Raw genomic sequence first — 19,449 nt, forward strand, 5'->3', positions numbered from 1 at the left:
GACCCCAAGAAATGCCAGAGTGTACAGGCCAGGCTTCACAGTTCAAGCACCACCCGCCTTTGTCCTCTCACTCCAGAAAGACTTGCATGGCACAGATCCTGTCCACCTACCTTAGCAGACAAGGTCTTTGGATTCCCCGTTTCTGGTTTGTGTACAACAGGGATGAGCAGAAGGTAAATTGGGATAGAATTCTGGGTTATTTGAAGTCTATCACCCAGGGTTTGACTCCCAATGGTGTGATAACAAAAAGGTTTCCCCACCCCCTTGTATTTTATATTAGGTTACTGTGAGATGGAAGAAAGCTTGTGGGGGAAACCAGGCCTGGATTTTTATTGTGTGGGAAAGGATTGTCAGCTCAGCTCTGGGCCTGAAAACAAATCTGTGTGCTGGGCAAGTTCTCAAAGCCGCACTTGTTCCTTAATTCCAAGAGTATATTTCCCCCTCTTCCCAATCCTCTATTTTGTACCTGGCTTCAGTTTGTGGACTTTGGTGTTCTAGCAAAAAACAAAGTAAATCCCACAAGTCTGATGTCTGCCCACCCCTGGTGTAAAAGGGGTAATAAACATCTGTACTCCTGGTATAAACAACTTGCTAAGAAATAAAGTGTGAAAGGTCATTCTGATGTTTGTAGCCATTTCCCCATGTTCCAGGGGTGAGTGGGAACAGAGACGTGGTGTTTTCCTCACGTCAGCCTGGAATTTGTTGATTCATTGCATGAGTTTCAAGGAGTAATCGAATATCCATCCATGTATGTAAGTGGCTACATTTTCATTACTTATGTAAATGTAACTGGCTATATTTATTAATGATTTATTTATTAATTAAACGTGTATACAGCCCAATGGGCAGAAGCCACTGGAGTGGCTTACAAGCATACCCCCCCCCCCGTACCAATAAAACAGCAACCAAAACCATAAAAACATCAGTGAAAACATTGAGAAAATGTTAAAAAATATTAAAGAGATAACAATAATCAGTGCAACAAAGGTTAATTGCCTGCTAGAAAAGGAAGGTCTTAACCTGGTATTCCCCTTCATGGATCACTGCCTTGTTGTGGCGAAGGGGCTTGCGTAACTCAGTGAAGCCATAAGCTATGCCGTGCAGGGCCACCCAAGACGGTCAGGTCATGGCAGAGAGTTCTGACAAAATGTGGTCCACTGGAGAAGGAAATGGCAACCCACTCCAGTATTCTTGCCAAGAAAACCCCATGGAACGTATCACAAGGCTAAATATGAACTTGAGCACGCTCCGGGAGAGAGCGCAGGACAGGAAGGCCTGGCATGCTATGGTCCATGGGGTCACGAAGAGTCGGACACGACTGAACGACTGAACAACAACAACAACCTGGTATTGAAAAGGCATACAGTGAAGAGACCCCTAATGCTAACTATCAGAAAACATTGTGTAGCAATTCCAGCATTTTTTCCTTAATGGATTTTTCATGGTAGGAAAACAGATGGAAGAAATGGTAGGAAAACACGGGAGAGCTACAACTGGAAGACGTCATTGTCTTGACCCCCCATAAAACCTCAATTGGAAGCACTCTCAGAAGTAATTGTCCTGTTGGCTTTCAAGGATTCTTAGAGCAACATGTGGCCTGGTGTCAAGGTTCAGCCCGGCTCAGACTTGGAACCTGGGGTCTCCTCGGAGTAGGATGGGGGAGCAGGACCTGCCTAGCCATTCCCCGGATTGACAGTGACCCCAAGGAGCTGTATGAGCTGGACCTCCCTGGCCCAGAACCAGGGGTCTCCACCCAAGTTGCCTGGGTTGCTGGCCAGCTCTCACAGCCCTGCTTAACGCCTCCAAAGCCACAAGAACAGAATCATAGAGTTGGAAGTGACCTCAGAGATCATCTAGTCCAACCCCCTGCACAATGCAGGCTCCACACTGCAGGGTGCAGCTACAGCATCCCTGGTGGATGGGCATCCAGCCTCTGCTCACATACCTCCAGTGAAGGAGAAGCCACATTCAATAATTTCCATTGCTGAACAGCTAGGAGATTTCTCCTAATGTTTAGCCAAAAACTGCTTCCCTGCAATTTTCACATGTTGGATCTAGTCTGGCCCTCTGGAGCAACAGAGAACAACTCTGCCTTTCAGATATTTGAAGACTGCTGTCATGTCTCCCCTTAACCTTCTTTACCCAGCTCTTTCGACCATTGTTGTTGTTGTTGTTGTTATTATTATGCATTACATTTGTATACTGCCCCACAGCTGAAGCTATCTGGGTGGTTTACAAAGGTTAAAACATTAAAAATACAATATGCAAAATTTAAAAATATAAGAAACAAACAAACCGACAGCAATCAGCCAAACCATAAAACAAATCTAGGATCCATTAAAACTCATCACATGCTGCTAAATGCCTGGGAAAAGAAAAAAGTCTTGATCTGGCGCTGAAAGGATAACACTGTTGGTGCCAAGCGGGCCTCAGTGGCAAAAACTGAGGGGCTACCACCAAGAAGGCCCTCTCCCTTGTTGCTGTCTTCCAAGCCTCCCTTGGAGTAGGTGCCTGGAGGGGACCTTAGAGGTTGAGCATAGTATTCCTCATAGACCTTGATTTCCAGGTCCCTCCCTCGCTAGCCTGGTAACTTTTCTCTGGACATGCTCTCATTTGTCAATGTCCTTCTTAAAATAAAGCACCTAAAACTGGATGCAGTATTCAAAATCTGGCCTAACAGAAGAGAGAGGAACTATTACTTCCCGTTACTTAGACATAATGCTTCTGTTAAGGCAGGAAAAGATTACATTTACTTTTTTAGCAGCCATCACATCGCTGGCTCATATTCAGCTTGCTATCCACTAAGACACCTAGGTTATTTTTACACATGCTGCTGTCAAGCCAAGTCTCCCCCATTCTTTTGCCTTTGCCTTTTTGTACCAAAATGCAAGACTTCACATTTATCTCTGCTGAATGTCATCTTCTCCGTTTTGGCTCAGTGTTCCAGCATGTCTAGATCCTTTTGAAGTTTGATCCTGTCTTCTGTGGTGTTGGCTATCCCTCCTAGCTTTGTGTCATCTGCAGATTTGATAAGCAGTCCCTTTACAGTCTACACTCTCATCCAGGTCATTCATTTTATTTTATTTTTATTTATTTACTTACTGCTTGATATCCTAAATTCTCTAAATGGTTTACATAAAAATACATATAATACACTATAAAAACCATTGTAAAAACAATATAAAATAATAAATATGTTAAAATTGTTACAACAAAAACAGTAGACAGTTTCAAAATTCCATTTAGTATATAGTCCATAAACAAAGGACATATCAGGTATTAAACTGATAAGAACAGATTAATCTTTTTTATTAGAGAAAGTTTGAATTTACAAGCTAAAAGACAGGCAGTGAAGCTGTGTATATCATTGCCTGGAAATCGGTTGCATGCAGTTTGGTATACCACAATAACAACTTGGATATCAAACGGCATGCAAGTGATTTCCAGTGTAAGGGCCAAATGGGCAAGAAGCGATGAATAGAAATGAATTTTAGGGCCTTTGGTGAAGTGCCTGGCTTCCTGCCTATGAGCCTCCATATGAGGAGGGGAGAAGCATGTGTCAACACCTGCCCAGATCAGGGCCTGCTTGAGAGCCAGGGAGTGGTGGGGCTTCCAGCTCCTATATGAGCTCTCAGTCTGAGCTGTGGAAGCAAAAGCTGTCTCTGAGCTTTGCTGAGTTGAAGAACTGGATTTTTCCATAGAAAAATGTCTGCTTGGGTTTGCGGAGTTAATAAAGTGACGGAGGGCGCAATCCTACCGAGATAGGCGGCTGCCTCCGAACTCAGAGGCGACTGCCTCTCCAAAGCAGGGCGGGAGGAGCGCGGAGGGGATCGTCCCCTCTGTGCTTCAGCCGCCCTGCATTTGCAGCTAGACAGCCGATTCTAGCTGTCTAGCCGCAGGAGGCAGAGCGGGGGAAGTGGCTGCTGGATGACACGTTGGATGTGTTGTACCGGCATTTCCGCCTTCCCTGCCCCTGGACGCCCCCCCCCAATGCCCTGTTTTGGCCTCTCTTCTGGGCGCCAAGCACAGGGCCATTCTGAGCTGCCTGCAAGGCAGTGTGTGTGGGGGGGGAGTCGATTCCTGGAAACTGACGTATCCTGTGCCTGTCAAGCCGCTGACGAGCAGCCATAGGATTGCTCCCTTAGGGTGCAATCCAAAGCATCTTTAGACAGAAACCAGTCCTACAACTCCCAGCATGCCCCAGGGAGCATGGCTGGCTGGGGCATGATGGGAGTTGTGGGACTTTTTTTCTGTCTAGGTGTCCCTTGGATAGCACCCTTAGCTTTGGTAAGCCACCGAAGCCTTTCCGCTCTAGGGATGTACGAAAGTCACTTACCTTTCGCGGATTATGTTGATGGTGTGGGGGGGAGGCGTTCTGTCCCTCCCCCCAGAATCCTCGACGGGGGGGAGGCGATCCGTTCCTCCCCCCCGGAATCCTCGATGGCCAGCTGTGCTCCGCGGCAGCTCTGCGGAGCAGTTGGCCAGGCCCAGCCCAGCCTAGAGCCGTCCGCAGCCGGATTTCTGGCCACGGAGGGCTCTGGGAAAAAAAACACAAAAAACCATGTATGCAAATGGCGGCAGCTACGGCCGCTGCCATTTGCGTTCCTTATTTTTGGCCATCTGAATCTACGTAAATATTTACGTAGACTATGACGGCGAAAATAAAGGGGAACGCAAATAGCATAGCAGGCGCTATTTGCATCCCTTTTTGATTCACCGTTTTAGCCTATGTAAATCTTTTTACGAGGCGCTCCGCTCGTTTGGCACTCAAACCACGGTCGCGTCCCGAGGACCCAAGGGAAAGAGGGAGGATCTCTCCCTAGCCCATAAGTTCAGGGTCTTCCCGTGGTTCCCTTTCAAACAGGGACCGACTGCCTTACCCGGAGCTTAGGCTACTCTGCTATCTACCCCCAGTGCAGTTCCTTGCTTAGTCGCTAGTGATTAGTATCTGTAAGAGTCATAAAGTAATAAAGGAATAAAGTCTTGGAAAGAATCCTCGTCGTCTGTGTCCTGAGTTGGCTATTGGAGGGGACTGCAAGAGGCAGCTAGGGCGCTCCTGACAGTGGTAACAAGCAAGTGGAAGCAATGAGGAGGAGGAGGAGGAGGAAGAGATTCCATAGCAGATGGCCGCAATGGCGGTGTGAAGGTAGACATCACTGAGGGATGATGTTTTCATGGGCGGTGCCTTGCCCGTGGTCCCTCATAAACTTGGAGCCGGCGCTGATGACTACAGTTGTAATTATTTGCAAACCCCACTTGTTCCAACGCTACATTAGAACCTAACCTGTAAATGGATAGGGCTTTATCCAGACCTCTTTTCATTTTCCATTGGCCTGAACCCCCATGGCCGAAGCAGGTCACATCTTGCAACGTTTGGGGCTGCCTCGCTGGCTCAATAAGAGGGCGTGTGGGCAATTTTACCTGTTCTATGCCTCTCACAAGAACTGCCCGGCTGGATCAGGCTGAGATCCAGTATTCTGTTTCTAGCAGCAGCAGCTGCCATCCAGATGTCTCCAGAGGCTGATGAGCTGGGCATGAAAGTAATGTCCAACCCCTATTGTCCTCTGCAGCATCTTGTAAACCTCCGCTAAAATTTATGGGCAGTAAAACGTGTTGCTCTCAATTTCAGTCCAGGAAATTGGCAGTGAGATCTACCTACATGTCAGGAAGCAATTCTGCCCCTCGCCGTTTGACGGCACTTTAATTATACCAAGCCCTCCAGGCAGGATGGCAAAGGATTATTTATGGTTTGATTTACACCCTGGCCTGTTCTGTAGGCCTTCTCCAGCCTGGTGTCTTCCAGAAGGGTTGGACTTGAACTCCCATCACCCTCAGCCAGCATGGCCAATGCTCTGGAATGCTGGGAGTTGTAGTTCAAACCATCTGGAGCTCACCAAGTTGGGGAAAGCTGCCTGTTGTATTTTCTTCTCAGTAAGGAGGATCCAGAAACAAGGCTTGGATGTAAACAGAACTTCACATCCTCCTTCCTCCCCTTTCTATCTCTTCCCTCCTCCTTCCTCCTTCCTCCCTCCTCCTGGGACCCTCTAGGGACAAACTTCTTAATGACTCAAAAGAAAGAAGTGCATGCAACTGTTACAACACAACACTGCTCCAGAGTGGGCATCAAAGGTAGGCATGGTCAGGCACCTGCCTAGGGCCCACACCTCAGCAGGGGCCCACTGACAACAGCCCCCTGGACTTGCTCCTCTTCACCTGCCTTGTTCACCAGCCCCTCGCTGTGGCCCAGACAACACTGGTGGTGAGAAGTAGGAGCAGCAGATGCCGTGGCCTCCTTGCCCCCTGGCTCTCTGCCTGCCAACTAAGCAAGCAAGCGGTAGCCATGATGAGAAAGAGGAGGAGGAAGAGAAGGGCAGCTAGTGACCGTGGTGGGGAAAGGCAGACGCACTGAAGGAGGGGCCCATGGAGGGTGGCTTGCCCATGGGGCCTCAAAAACCTGGAGTCCGCATTGGGCTGCCCTATGCAAACCCTTTCGTAGACAAACTTAAAAAGAAAACAAAGAGAAGATCCGGAGTATCCTTCTCTTTTATATATATATAATTTTTGTTTTGCCCGGAGTCCCCTAAGTAGTGAAATGAACAAATTCACCTGAACACACATTGGTCCAGTCTACACTATGCTGATACACATTTTATGCCAACACAACTGTTTTGGCTCCTCCTCCCTCCAAAGAACCTTGGGAATTGTCGTCTGACGAAGGCATTGAGAATTCTCTGTAAAGTGGGGCTGAGGAACCTGAGGTCCTCCAGATCTTGTTGGAGGACAACTTTTGTCATCCCTGACCATTGACTGTGCTGACTGGGACTGAGATGGTGAGGCCAAAAGGCAAAAAGGGATGCTCTGACTTGGATTCCTGCACTGAGCAGGGGGTTGGACTCGATGGCCTTGTAGGCCCCTTCCAACCCTACTGTTCTATGATTCTATGAAAAAAAAGGAAAAAGACCTGCATGTTTTTATTCTCTTCCTGCCAGTAACTGAGCCTTAGGGGAGGCATTCCGGCCTTTCAGAATGTGGGGAAAACTGCACAAAAGCCAGGAAACCACCAAATGATGGGTGGTTGGGGGAAAGAGGAAGGGGCTTGTAGAACTGGGGCACCCCATAGGGCATGATTCAGCCCCATGGGTGGGCCAGATTCAGCTTCTGGCCCTGAGGTTCCCCACCCCTGCCTGACGATTAAGAGCGATTCATATATGCTCTTTGCTTATTCCTAGGTGTGGGAGGCGAGAGGGGATTTGGGAGCCTGTTAAGTACTGGATGTGTCCCCAGAGCATTTCATAGAATCATAGAATCATAGAATCATAGGGTTGGAAGAGGCCTACAAGACCATCAAGTCCAACCCCCTGCTCAGTGCAGGAAGCCTGATTCCCAGGTGGTCTCCCATCCAACTACTAACCAGGGCTGACCCTGCTTAGCTGCCAAGATCCGATGTGATTGGGTGCTTCCACCCCTTTGCTCAGTGAGGCTTTTATTGCACGTTCGTGATTGGTCACTCATGGAAGTTTGCGGGTCCTTTACATGACGTCGTCAACCCTCAGGGCGTCTTCTGTGCTTTCTGACCTTTATCCCACTTTTAAAAGAATCAGAGATAACCTGATAAGGAATGTTAATCCAACACATTGGCAGTGTGTAATAATGGAATAGCACTATAACCACAGCGCCAACTAGTGGCTGTAAAATGAAACATATAGAACTTGCCAAGAGCGTGCCAAGCAAGACAGCCCCGGAAAAAGCAGCCCGTGTAAGGAGCCGATCTCAATCCCACAAAGAATACGAAAGCAGAACCCCCGGTAAACTGTGGGATAAAAAGCCTGGTGTGGTGAAGCCCATAATCTCCCCATTAGCATCCCTTGTCACAAAGAGGTTGCCTGTTCAAATTCTTATTTCTTTTTTTCTTGGCAGAGGCAGCATCATAGTTTGGCCCCCATGGGCAACGATGGGTAGTATCCAATGTTAGCCCTACTTATTGAAATGAATGGGAATTAGGTTAGTCATGACTAACCCTAAGTCCCATTCATTTCAATGGGTCTACTCTAAGTAGGGCTAATATTGGATACTACCTGATTCTTCTGCGCCAGTAAAGAAGCAATTATTCTTGCCCGCCTCCTTCAACAGACCCAAGGAGCTTCTTGGGCATAAGGGCGGGAGGAGTTGTAGCCCAACACTCTCCCCTCCGGTGCCCTGGTTTGTTTAGGCTTCTTAGAATTCTGGGCACATGGGCACCAGAACGCTCTGGCATGGCCACTGCACATATCCCCACTATAACTCCTCTCAATTACTCTTCCCATAAACATAAATGTCGATAAGAAAAATTGTGCCTGGCTCCTGGGGAGAGAAAGATTGTTTAATCCAACCTCGATCCACAAGGTCCTCGAGTTAACTTTTACAATCCCAGATCTCTGCAGGCCACTGTGGATGTCAGATATCCTTTTAGAGGACTTAAATGTTCATTGCATTTTCGCAGAATACTGGATACTTGCATTTGGCATCCTATCCTGTACCTATCTGAACGTCTTTGACAGTTGACATGTGACAGCATTTGACAAGCTGAGGGTTTGTATGCAATGGTGTTAAATATTTGATAGTATCTGACAGATGACATGCGGCGGTTTTTGGTATTTCGTCATGTTTGACTGCTGTCAGGTTGTGAGACTTCCTATCTGATGTCTGCCGAAGCAATCAAGAGATCAGGGCTGGGTCAAGGGTAGGCATGCTTGGGCACCAGTTGAGGGCCCACACCCCAGCAGGGGCCCCTGCCAAGAGCCCCCCAGAGTGGCTCCTCCTCTTCCCTGTTGCAAACCGCTTGTTCACCTGCCTCTTGCTCTGGCCCAGACAGTGGTGGTGGTGAGAAGGAGGAGCAGGAGATGCCACGGCCTACTGGCTCCCTGTAGGGATGGATGGACTCACCTCTGTCCGGGTCATGTGCTGCTCAAGGGACTGTCATGGGGCCTGACCCTGCTCACCAAGTGTGGCAAGCTGCCCAACGGTCCACGGGCACCTGACGAGTAGTGTGCAGCCACCACTCCCTCACCGAGCCGCCATTTTGTGTAAAAATGGCCGCTCAGCCTTTTTTCTAAATAACCATGTACACAAATGGAGACTGTAAATGGACCATCTATGCAACACTACAGGCATAAATAGACCATTACCCAAAAGGTTGAGCCACCATTCTTATGCAGAATGGTGGCTCGGTGAGGAAGCGAATGGCTGCACAGTTGCCCAACTCAGCGTGTGCCGAACTGGGCAAGCGTGAGGATGCGTGGAATGGCATGTGGGGTGCTCAGCCCCAACTGGACACCCGCACCATCCCTAGCTCTCTGGCTGTCTGCCTGCCAAGCAAGTCAGTGATAGCAAGGATGAGAAAGAGGAGAAGGAGAAGGAGCAGCTGGGGACAACAGCAGTGAGACAGGAGGCTCGCTGATGGAGGGGGCCTTGCCCAAGGGCCCTCAAAAACCTGGAGCTGGCAGTGATGACTACAGAAATTACTTGCAGACCCCATTTGTTACAGCACTACATTAGAACCTAACCTTAATGGATATGGTTTTATCCAAACCTCCTTTCCTTTTACTTGACAATGGCGGTGAGAAGGTGGACTCACTGAAGAAGGGAGCCTATTGAGGGCCCCACAAAACCTGGAGTCGGCACTGCAAGAGATACCCATAGGTCTAATGCACTCCCATTTCAAATTTGACATTCAGAATCTGAGAAGCAAATCGGCAATTCTTTTGCAGATTTAGCCTATTTTCAAATATTCATTTCATCTTGACTGGAGATGATTGGGTTCCCATACCATTGAAGAGAACCAACTGAACCCTTAAGAGTTCCCGCATTAATGTCATGTATACAGAGTGCTGCTTGTCATGACCAGCCAAAGCAAACCCAATAATGTGAACTAAAAACAAAACCCCAAACACCTCAATATATTATTCAAACTCAATTATACAGATCAGCTTCATTTGCATGATTTTTATAGAGTTGAAGAACTGGGCTTTTCTTGGCGTGGAAATGCGTTAGAATTTTGATACACACCAGGACAGCAGATGCTAATGATAGAACCAGGATTCCAGTAAGACACAGCCTTTCCCAAGCAGCTGCCCCCCAAATGTGGTAGACTACAACTACAACTCCCATCATCCCCAGTCAGCTTGGGTGTTTGCAAACAGATAATGTCTGCGAAAATAGATTACCAATAGATAATGAATGTGAAGCGCTTTGAACACTTGGAAAGCACTGTTCAAGTTGTTGTTGGCATCGTCGTCGTCGTCGTTGTTGTCGTTGTTGCTGTTATTCTGTTTTTAGAAGAAGAAAAATAAATCTCAGAGAGGGGTTTTTACATAAGGCATGATTCAGCCAAACTGACTGTGCAGCTCTATGCATGTCTACTCAGACGTAAGTTGCACTGAGTTCAAGGGGGCTTACTTCCAGGTCATGTGCTCAGTATTGCACCATTTAAGACAGGGGTAGGGAACCAACACTGCGGTGCTGGAGGAACATTCTGAGAGTGCCTCGGACTGCAAGAAGATCAAACCAGTCCATGCTCCAGGAAAGAAAGCCAGACTGCTCACTTGAGGGAAGGATATTAAAGGCAAAACTGAAGTACTCTGGCCACATCATGAGAAGACAGGACACCCTGGAGAAGATGCTGATGCCAGGGAAAGCGGAAGGCAAAAGGAAGAGGGGCCGACCAAGGGCAAGAGGGATGGATGACATTCTGGAGGTGACGGACTCGACCTTGGGGGAGCTGGGGGTGGCGACGGCTGACAGGAAGCTCTGGCGCAGGCTGGTCCATGAAGTCACGAAGAGTCGGAAGTGACTGAGCGAATAAACAACAACAAAGGGAACCATATTGGTTCCGGGGGCCAGACTGCTACTCTGGATGACATTTGGGGCCCTGCCCATGCTGTCATGGTGAGGCCCTGCCCCTGACATCACTGCATCCCCAGCTGAAGTGTGGGCTAGCCAGTGTTTTGGCCCAGGGAGCCAGCTTTACTCATCCTTACTCTTCCCCAGGCGGGGAGGATGAGGGGCGAGGGGATGCACTCAGCCGGCCCTTCCAGCAGCTCTGGAAAGCACCAGCTGTGTTCTAGCTCTCAGGCTAAACTACCTCACAGGGCTGTTGTATGACTGAAACAGGGGAGTGGGGCAAGGGAGAACCATGCACACTGGCCCCGGTTCCTACAGGAACGAAGGGATAACAGTGAAACGAATAACACTAAAGAGGGCTGTTGAGAATTCATTGCTCAGCCGAAGTTTATTTCAATGGTGCATACGCAAGGGAGTCACACCCCTGGGACAGATCTCTTCTGAGCCGACCCGGGGCCTGGATTGCATCCCTATTCTTCCTTCAATTTCATTTTTTTCTTTTGTTGATAAAAGACCTCTCTTTCCCTCTCTCTCGCTCTCACACTCTCTTTTAGTAAAACAGAACAAAGACAAATGGAGAGGAGAAAAAGAACATATAAATCAGTGTAAAAATTGGCCATTTGAACTAAATAGGACCATTAAACATGAAACAGAAAGTGCCACAATGGGGGGAGGGGGACAGTGCCCTCCTCTCAGAAAGAAATTATTTGCTGGTAAGTTATCAGTGCCGGTGCCATGGGGGGGGGGAGTCACCTTCCATGGGCCCTCTTGCTTCTCATCCTCCTTTTTCTCATCCTTGCTACCTCTTGCTTGCTTGAGAGGCAGAGAGCCAGGGAGCAAGCAGGCCACGGCATCTCCTGCTCCTCCTCCTCACCACCACGGTTGCCTGGGCCTGGGCCAGAGCGAGAGGCAGGGGCACAAAGCAAGCTGCACTGGTGAAGAGGAGGAGTAAGTCCAGGGGGCTCTTGACAGTGGGCCCCTGCTGGGGTGTTGGCCCTCAGCAGGTGCCCAACCATGCCCCCCTTTGACGCTGGCCCTTTAAGTGATGACTGTCCTTCAGCAAGTACTAGGCTGAGGTGGGTGGGGCGTGCATTTTCTATCCAGTGCTGCTTCTAGGAATTTTGGGATCCATGGGAAGCTCACCTCCCATGGGCCCCTTTACCTTGGAAGAGGCATGATAGGAAAACTGTGAATTCACACACACTGCCTCTGACCTTCCTGGGAGAAAAGTAGGGATGGTGCGGGTGCCCAACTGGGTGCTGGAGTCCAATGGTCTCCCCCTTGCCTGCACCCTGAGCCGTGCCCACCAAGCCCCTGCCCCCGCCCCCTCTTGATGCCCCTGTGCTCGACAAGCCACCAGCACTCACCCAGGACCCTTCCTTGAGCACCGTGATCGCCATCTTGCAGAAAAGAGGCAACCGCAAATATGTGCGCGTCTAGTTGTACACAAAAAGGTACTGTGAATCGCCCATATACCGAAGAGCACAGGCATAAATGGCCCCTTACAAGATTACAGGCGTAAATGGTGCGGGTCCGGGGGAGTGCGAGTGGGGGCAGGGGCTGGGTGGGTGCCCGGAAAACCCAGGGCGGGTGTCCATCCATCCCTAGCCGAAAAAGAAGAGGGGAGCAGTGGTAATAATGGGCCAATATTCCCCAGTCTTAGGTTCCCACCAAAGGCCCAACCTCAACACTCTGAAGCCACGAGTAGCTATGCAGCCAGCGTGGTTAGTGGCGAGAGTGTTGGACTGGGAGCCGGGAGGTCCGGGTTCTAGCCCCCACTCAGCCATGGAGCTCACTGGGTGACTTTGGGCCCGTTACAGACTCTCAGCCCCACCCACCTCACAGGGTTGTTGTTGTGAGGCTAAAATGGAGAGGAGGAAGATTATGTACGCTGCCTCGTGTTCCTTAAGGAGGAAAAAAGGCGGGATATAAATGTAATACATACATACATGCATATATACATACATACATAAATCAATAAATCAACTACACACATTACATGGTCCTTATTGCAGATGGCTTTGAAAGGGGATAGGCGAATTTCACAGAGGACAGGCCCATCAATGATCATTAGTCACAGTAATTCTATGGACCTTCCATGGATCAGGGCAGTCTGCATCAAATTGCCCGCTGCTTGGGAACAGCAGCATGGAAGGGCAATTACTGTCGTACCTTGCCTGGGGGCTTCCCAGAGACCCCTGGCTGGCTGCTGTGCGAAGCAGGAAGCCAGGCAAGCTGGACCCTCCATCTGATCATGCAGGGTTCTTCCGAAGTTCTCATTGCTGGATTTGGGGTGGGCGACCGAGCTTCAGAACTGCGGGCAGGCCTTGTCATGGCTCCTTACCCAGATGTAACCGTATCTAAAGCAGGGATAGGGAACCTCCAGACTGCAGGCTGGATGGTTCCCCATCCAGCCTACAAGCTTCTTCTGCTGTTATCTTCATCAGTGATAAGAGAGTATTTAAAGACAATTACACTTTAAATACCCTGCATAGAATTGAGCTGTGATTCGCTAGGCATGGTAGCTTCCATGCCTAGATCTGCTAAGCGTGGGAGATTCAGGACAGGTGAAAGGACGGACTTCTTCACACAGCGCAGAGTTAAACTATGGAATTCGCTACCACAGGATGTTGTGATGGCCACCAATTTGGATGGCTTTAAAAGGGGATTGGACAAATTCCTGGAGGAAAAGGTTATCAATGGCTACTAGTCTTGATGGCTATGTGCTACCTCCAGTATGAGAGGCAGTGAGCCTCTGTACACAGGATCCTGCGGAACATGGGTGGGAGGGTGCTGTTGTGCTCATGCCCGGCTTGTGGGTTCCTGGTCGACAGCTGGTTGGCCACTGTGTGAACAGAATGCTGGACTAGGTCGACCCTTGGTCTGATCCAGCATGGCTCTTCTTCTGTTCTGTTCTTATGTTGCATAGAATTGAGCCATGCTTTTGCAGGCTTGAGAGCTGTCCCATAGAACTGAGCTGTGGTTTGGCAGATCTGAGAGCTGTTCCATAGAAATGAGCAGTGCTTTTCCCAACATGAGAACTGTTCCATAGACTTGAGCTGTGCTTTGGCAGGCTTGAGAACTGTTCCATAGAACTGAACGGTGCTCTGGCAGGTTTGAAAGCTGTTCCATATAGTTGAGTTATGCTTTGGCAGTCTTGAGAGGTGTTGCACTGGGGCTTACTCCTGAGTAAACCTGTTCAGAATTTAGTGGCATGCTTGCTGAGAAAATGTCCAGATTGGTAAGAATTACATCTGGTAAGAATTACAAAGCCCACTTTGCTTTTTCTGTCCTTGCCTACCCCCCCCCCCCACACACTTCCTAAATTGGAACTTGGGTCCTGGGCCAAAAATCTGGCCTCTGGTTCACCACCCCTGATCTAAAGGAAGCAAATGTGATAGACCACTCACATGTACGGCATCTATTCATATATGCTTCCTCAAGTATAAGATACATAGTGCTGATGTCACTTGTTAAGGTTGCATATATTTATTTTAGGACTGAGACAAACATTCTAAAATTAATATTTCTGGCTCAATGGGGGTCTTGGGAGTTTGACAGGAGACATCTTTGATCCCTTTGTTCGCCCATTCTTCACTGCCTGTATGTGGCCCTGGTGACAGCCGCAACCACATTCCTTATTTTATTTTATAGATTTATGTACTGCTTACCATATTTTCAACATATCTCTGATTGGTTATCACCACTCACCAGCATCCCCCCACCTCTCCCAGTTGCCTGATGCAATGCCAGGGAAAGGCAAGGAAGCATTTTGCCTTCACTCCAATTTGGCTTTGTGATGTCATCACCTAGCCAGAGCTGACTGGCTATACAGCATTGTCAAGAAGCCAAGTCAAAGTCAGGGCAGTGCTTCCTGGTGGGATTATTTGCTATTCCTGCCTCCTGTTAAAAAGGCAGTTAGCAGAGAAAAACAGAAGGCAGAACAGAATGAACTTTTACCAGTCCCACATCCACACAAGACTATCTTAGTAAAAAAAAGGAGACCACACTCTTCTTTAGTGAAGAAAAGCAAAATGGTTTACTTAGTTTCTTGCATAAAAATGCAGGTACAGCATATAGTTTCAAACAAGTTTGTTCAGTCCATTTCTTTGTGTTCTATAACACCGGCAGGAGTGAGAGAGAACAAACACATGCGCTCTCAGCAATGGAGAAGGTCCGAGAAAAAGGGAGGGGGAAGGAAGGAGAGGAGCAGGAAACCATACTTTAGGCTATAGAGATCCAAAGACTAGCTAGGCCCAAATTCCCATGAACTACCTACAACACTGCCCCTGTCCTGTAACTCGCAGATGAGGTGGCAATACCCCCAACACTTCCTGTGGTGCCCTGTTGTGCAACTGCAGAGGACAATGGTGCTGAGCAATGGCAGGGGGTATGACTCTTGCACCTGTTCAGTCATCCTCATCTGCAGGGCCCCCCTCTGAAGAATTACTGGATGACCCCTCTTTAACAGGGGCAGTGAATCTGGTGTGCTATTTTGGCTCTGCCCTCGATTATGAAGTTATTACACCATTACGCAACTCTTCCTCTGCAGAGCTCAGTGCAACTCACCTATGGGTCCTGATGTGGTGCCCCATTGAGGCAGCTTATAGGGCTGAATCTGCTCAGCTTCAGCAGTATGGCTGCATCATGCAGCCATTCCCAGGTGTGTGATTCTTGAACATCTGTAGAAGTGGCAACCTGTTTCTAAGGCCCAGGCTAGCTAAACCAGGGGTCCCACATCATTTTGGGCCTATGGGCACATTCATAGATGGGAGAAAGTGGTGTGGGCACCACCACAAAATGGCTGTTGTGGGTGTCACACAACAGCACGAAGGTAAAAGTTGGATCAAGTAAGTAAAAATGGATACTCATGAACTTGCATGATTTTTACATGGGATTTCCCCATCCCCAACCCATCATTAGATTAAAGCTGACAATGATGTCTATATAGACTGCACACTAAAAGACACAGATCCAGTGAAACGTGGCAACCCCATGCAGACTTACATGGGAGTAAGTCCCACTGAATGTTTGTTTATTGAATTTCTAGTAGGTGTTCTTTCTGGAAGTGACATCGAAAGGTAAATGTGGAAAAGCAAACTAATATTTTTATTTCTGGGGACTTCGCAAACTGAACTACCCTCAAATGAGCCCGAAATGGGGGCCGGGGTGGGGTGGGGGTTCCTTTCATATACAACTGCATTTAAGAACAGTTAAATCTCAGTTTTGGTTGTTGCTGAACCCATCTGGAGCTTTTATCTAAAATAAGGAATTGATCCTATGTCATGAACTGTGTAACTCGACCATGCTGAATATTGAATTATTATTTTTTTTAAAAAAATTCATTTTTAAATTAATAATTGCATAAATGCAGCAAGGACAAACCTTTGTAACATGATTCCGGTTTCAAAATAAAATAAAAGGACTGCATTTCACAAAAGAGTTGGCTCATTCTAACAGCCAATTGCTTTGAGAAGCTGTATCTGTTAGTTTGTCTGTTCATGGGGACTGAGATTTCTGCTTAATCAAAATCTGCAGCGCGAGCCTGAAGTAGGGATGTCATAAACATCCCACTTGCTTTTGAGCAGGCATTGAAGCGTTCACCTCCGCCATCAGCATCTCCACCTTCCCTGCCCATCAAGTAGGCATGGAGGAGGAAAATGCATCTGGATTGCATTTTAATGCAAACTTACCTAATTTGCAATTCCTCAAACAATGTACAAACTGAAATGCAATTAAATGTTGATATTGGCAGTTTTCTGAATTTTGCAGCACAGGTGGCCAATCAAAACGTGCATACAAAAATGTGCATGTTTGTGAAAATAACATACACAAACACACTACATTAGGGAAAGTTGCTTGTAAATGCATGTATTAGTAAAATTGCATACAAAAATGTGTACATTAGGAGAAACTGACATGAAAATGCATAAAATGTTCACACAAACTTTCAAAAAATCACAAACTGATGTGGAAATGGGATGATATGAACTTCAAGTTGGCAAAAATGAAATACTGAGCAAAACTGAAACTGACTGCCATGGGACTGGGGAGCTTGCTTGAAGTGCTCACAAAAGCTCAGCCTGTTACGAGTCAAACAAAGTGCTGTACCTCCCTCTAGTTTGAAGCTGGTTATGAATCCTGGTGAAAAACAACCTCTGGTGTGTCAGATCTGAGTTAACGTTGCTGTCAACACAATTGTGGTTAAGGCAAGCAGGAGGAATTCAATCTGCAGCGGGAAAGAGCTTGGGTTGGGAACAGGTCTGAGATGCAGTGTTAAGAGGGTCTGCTTTTTTATATCTGCACTGGATCTAAAAGAACTTTCAGGCTGACTTGGAGGTTATTTAAGAAATGGAACCGTTCCATTTGGAAAGGTCCAAAATGTAAAGATTACTATAGGTTTCTAATTTTTAAAATTTCAAAAACACAGCATTTGCCATTCCTATCACACAAGTTTCTTACATCTGCACACCCCTTTTACAAAATAAAAAATCAGAAATCCAGGAGTGTTTTTTCTTTTCCTTTTTTGAAATTGTGGGTTGATTTTAGAGCTGCAATGTTTAGGCTGCAACCCTGCCATCCCTTGGGGTAAATCCCGTTGAACCCAAGGGGGTTTACATGGGTAGGATTGCACTGACCCAGTTTCCTGAGAGTAAGTCATATTTAACTCCATGCAGCTTACTTCTGAGTAGACATGCATAGAGATGTGCTTGTAATCAAATAACAGTTAAATCTTATACATCCTTACTCAACAGTAACCCCCCTGAGTTCAATGGGACTTATACCCAGGTATGCATGTATAGGGCTGTGCATAATTACAATAATTGATGGAAATTGATTAAAACTCTTTCTATTTTTTTTAAAAGATGCCCCCAATTAATCAAACAGCAGATTGTTAATTATTTTTATTCTAAGTACTTACAAATCTTATGTTGTTGTTGTTATCATCAATGCAAGTACTTACAAACCTTTGAAGAGGCATTCCTCCCTATCTCTCACTCAGGGGGAATGCCTCTTCTGATCCACCTGGTGTGACACATACATGCACCCATGGGAGTATCCCACTTCAGGACTGTTGTTTTATTCATGCACAAATTTAAGCAGATTTAATCAACAGATTAATCTACTAAAACACATGCAATTAAACTAAGAATTCTTTAATCGCATGATTGCCCTAATTGACTTGAACGTTGAAAGGGAGCATTTTGGCTATATTTATAGGACAATGGGAAAAGTCTCTTTCATTCTGCTCTGTTCCCCATCCTGACTCTGACAAGCCCATGCTAACTATGACAAAGGATTAGCATCTGTTGTTCTGTATATGCTGGCATTGCTCTTGTCAGTGATGCAGGGAAATAATTAGCCAAAAAGAGCAATCCATTTCCAGGCCATAATTTCTGAAGTCAACAACATTGTAGGGAGGAACTGGCTTTCTGTGTGTGCAGGAAGCGAGATATGGGACCTGGCTGCAGCCAAGGTGAGAAAAGGGTTTTCATAACTGCTCGATTCGATTGATGCATCTCATTTGAATCCCTGGTTTGAATATTAAAGAGAGAAACTACCTCAAAAGTCTTGGAAAGAGGGGAGTTACAAGCAATTAAGCATCATGGGTGATAAAGTACAAATATTGCCAAGGAAGCTTGATTGGTGGTTTGTTAAATTAGAGTTGTGAAATTAATAGACAAGGCAATTCCGATGGCACATAATACAGCTCGGCATTTAGGGAACTGTCACAGCAAGCGTTTCATGAATGCTCACTGTAAAATTAATTTTCACTTGCCTGGGATGGGCGAGCACACATGGGCCTAGCTGGATGGAGAGACTTGCAGGCTGGGGGGTGGGGGAGAGAAAAGTCCCCAGGTAGAGGGCACACGATAGATCTGATATGGCCCACAACAAGTGACAGTGGCCAGAAATGGAGCTTGCAGGACCCTGGACAGGTCACTGGGAACTGATCCCTTCTTCCGACTCTGCTCGGAACGATCCCTTACATTTATTTATTTTATTTATTAAATTTATTAATCGCCCATCTGACTGGTCACCCAGCCACTCTGGGCGATGTACAAGCCACCATAAAACAATTTAAAACAATAAAATTTTACCATAAAATATTTTTTTTAAAATACCCTAACCCACCCCAAATGCTTGCCTGAACAACCACGTTTTTAATGCACGACAGAAGCTCATTAAAGAGGGGGCATGACGGAGTTCCCTAGGGAGGGAGTTCCACAGAGTGGGGGCCACCACAGAGAAGGCCCTCTCCCTCGTCCCCACCAGTCTAGCTGTCCTGGCTGATGGGACAGAGAGAAGGCCATCTGAGGCTGATCTTGTTAAGCGGCCTGTCTGGTGTTGCTGGAGGCGCTCCTTAAGATAGGCTGGGCCTGAACCATATAGATACATATCTCCTGACCCCGATGACCTCTGCCCAGCTCCAGACTTCCTGTCCGAGGAGCGGAAAGCCTTACAGGGCAAGACTTGGGCCTGAAGGTAAGCATTCTCTCACCTCTCCATCCGCTCCCACCTGGGATGCCGCCTGCGTCAGTGAGCAGGAATTGGGGGCCATGGGGTCTC

General features: G+C 47.3%; 1 protein-coding gene and 1 pseudogene across 1 annotated transcript in view; both read right to left on the minus strand.

The window, feature by feature from the left end:
* Nucleotides 1-15,473, minus strand: part of CABP7 (calcium binding protein 7) — a 49,842-nt gene extending 34,369 nt beyond the window's left edge. The window contains exons 1-4 of the mRNA XM_084819269.1: nt 15,448-15,473; nt 13,051-13,160; nt 12,385-12,482; nt 12,164-12,278 (exon numbers count right to left, since the gene is read on the minus strand). Coding sequence (XP_084675395.1) covers nt 12,164-12,278; nt 12,385-12,482; nt 13,051-13,160; nt 15,448-15,473 — 349 coding nt within the window. The remainder of the gene's footprint in view (nt 1-12,163; nt 12,279-12,384; nt 12,483-13,050; nt 13,161-15,447) is intronic.
* Nucleotides 3,216-3,324, minus strand: LOC146336223 (U2 spliceosomal RNA; annotated as a pseudogene).
* Nucleotides 15,474-19,449: the final 3,976 nt, after the last annotated feature.

The sequence above is a fragment of the Heloderma suspectum genome, chromosome 13 (assembly GCF_057233095.1).
Source record: "Heloderma suspectum isolate Gila_16-S chromosome 13, 16-S_ref, whole genome shotgun sequence".
Taxonomy (NCBI): Eukaryota; Metazoa; Chordata; class Lepidosauria; order Squamata; family Helodermatidae; genus Heloderma; species Heloderma suspectum.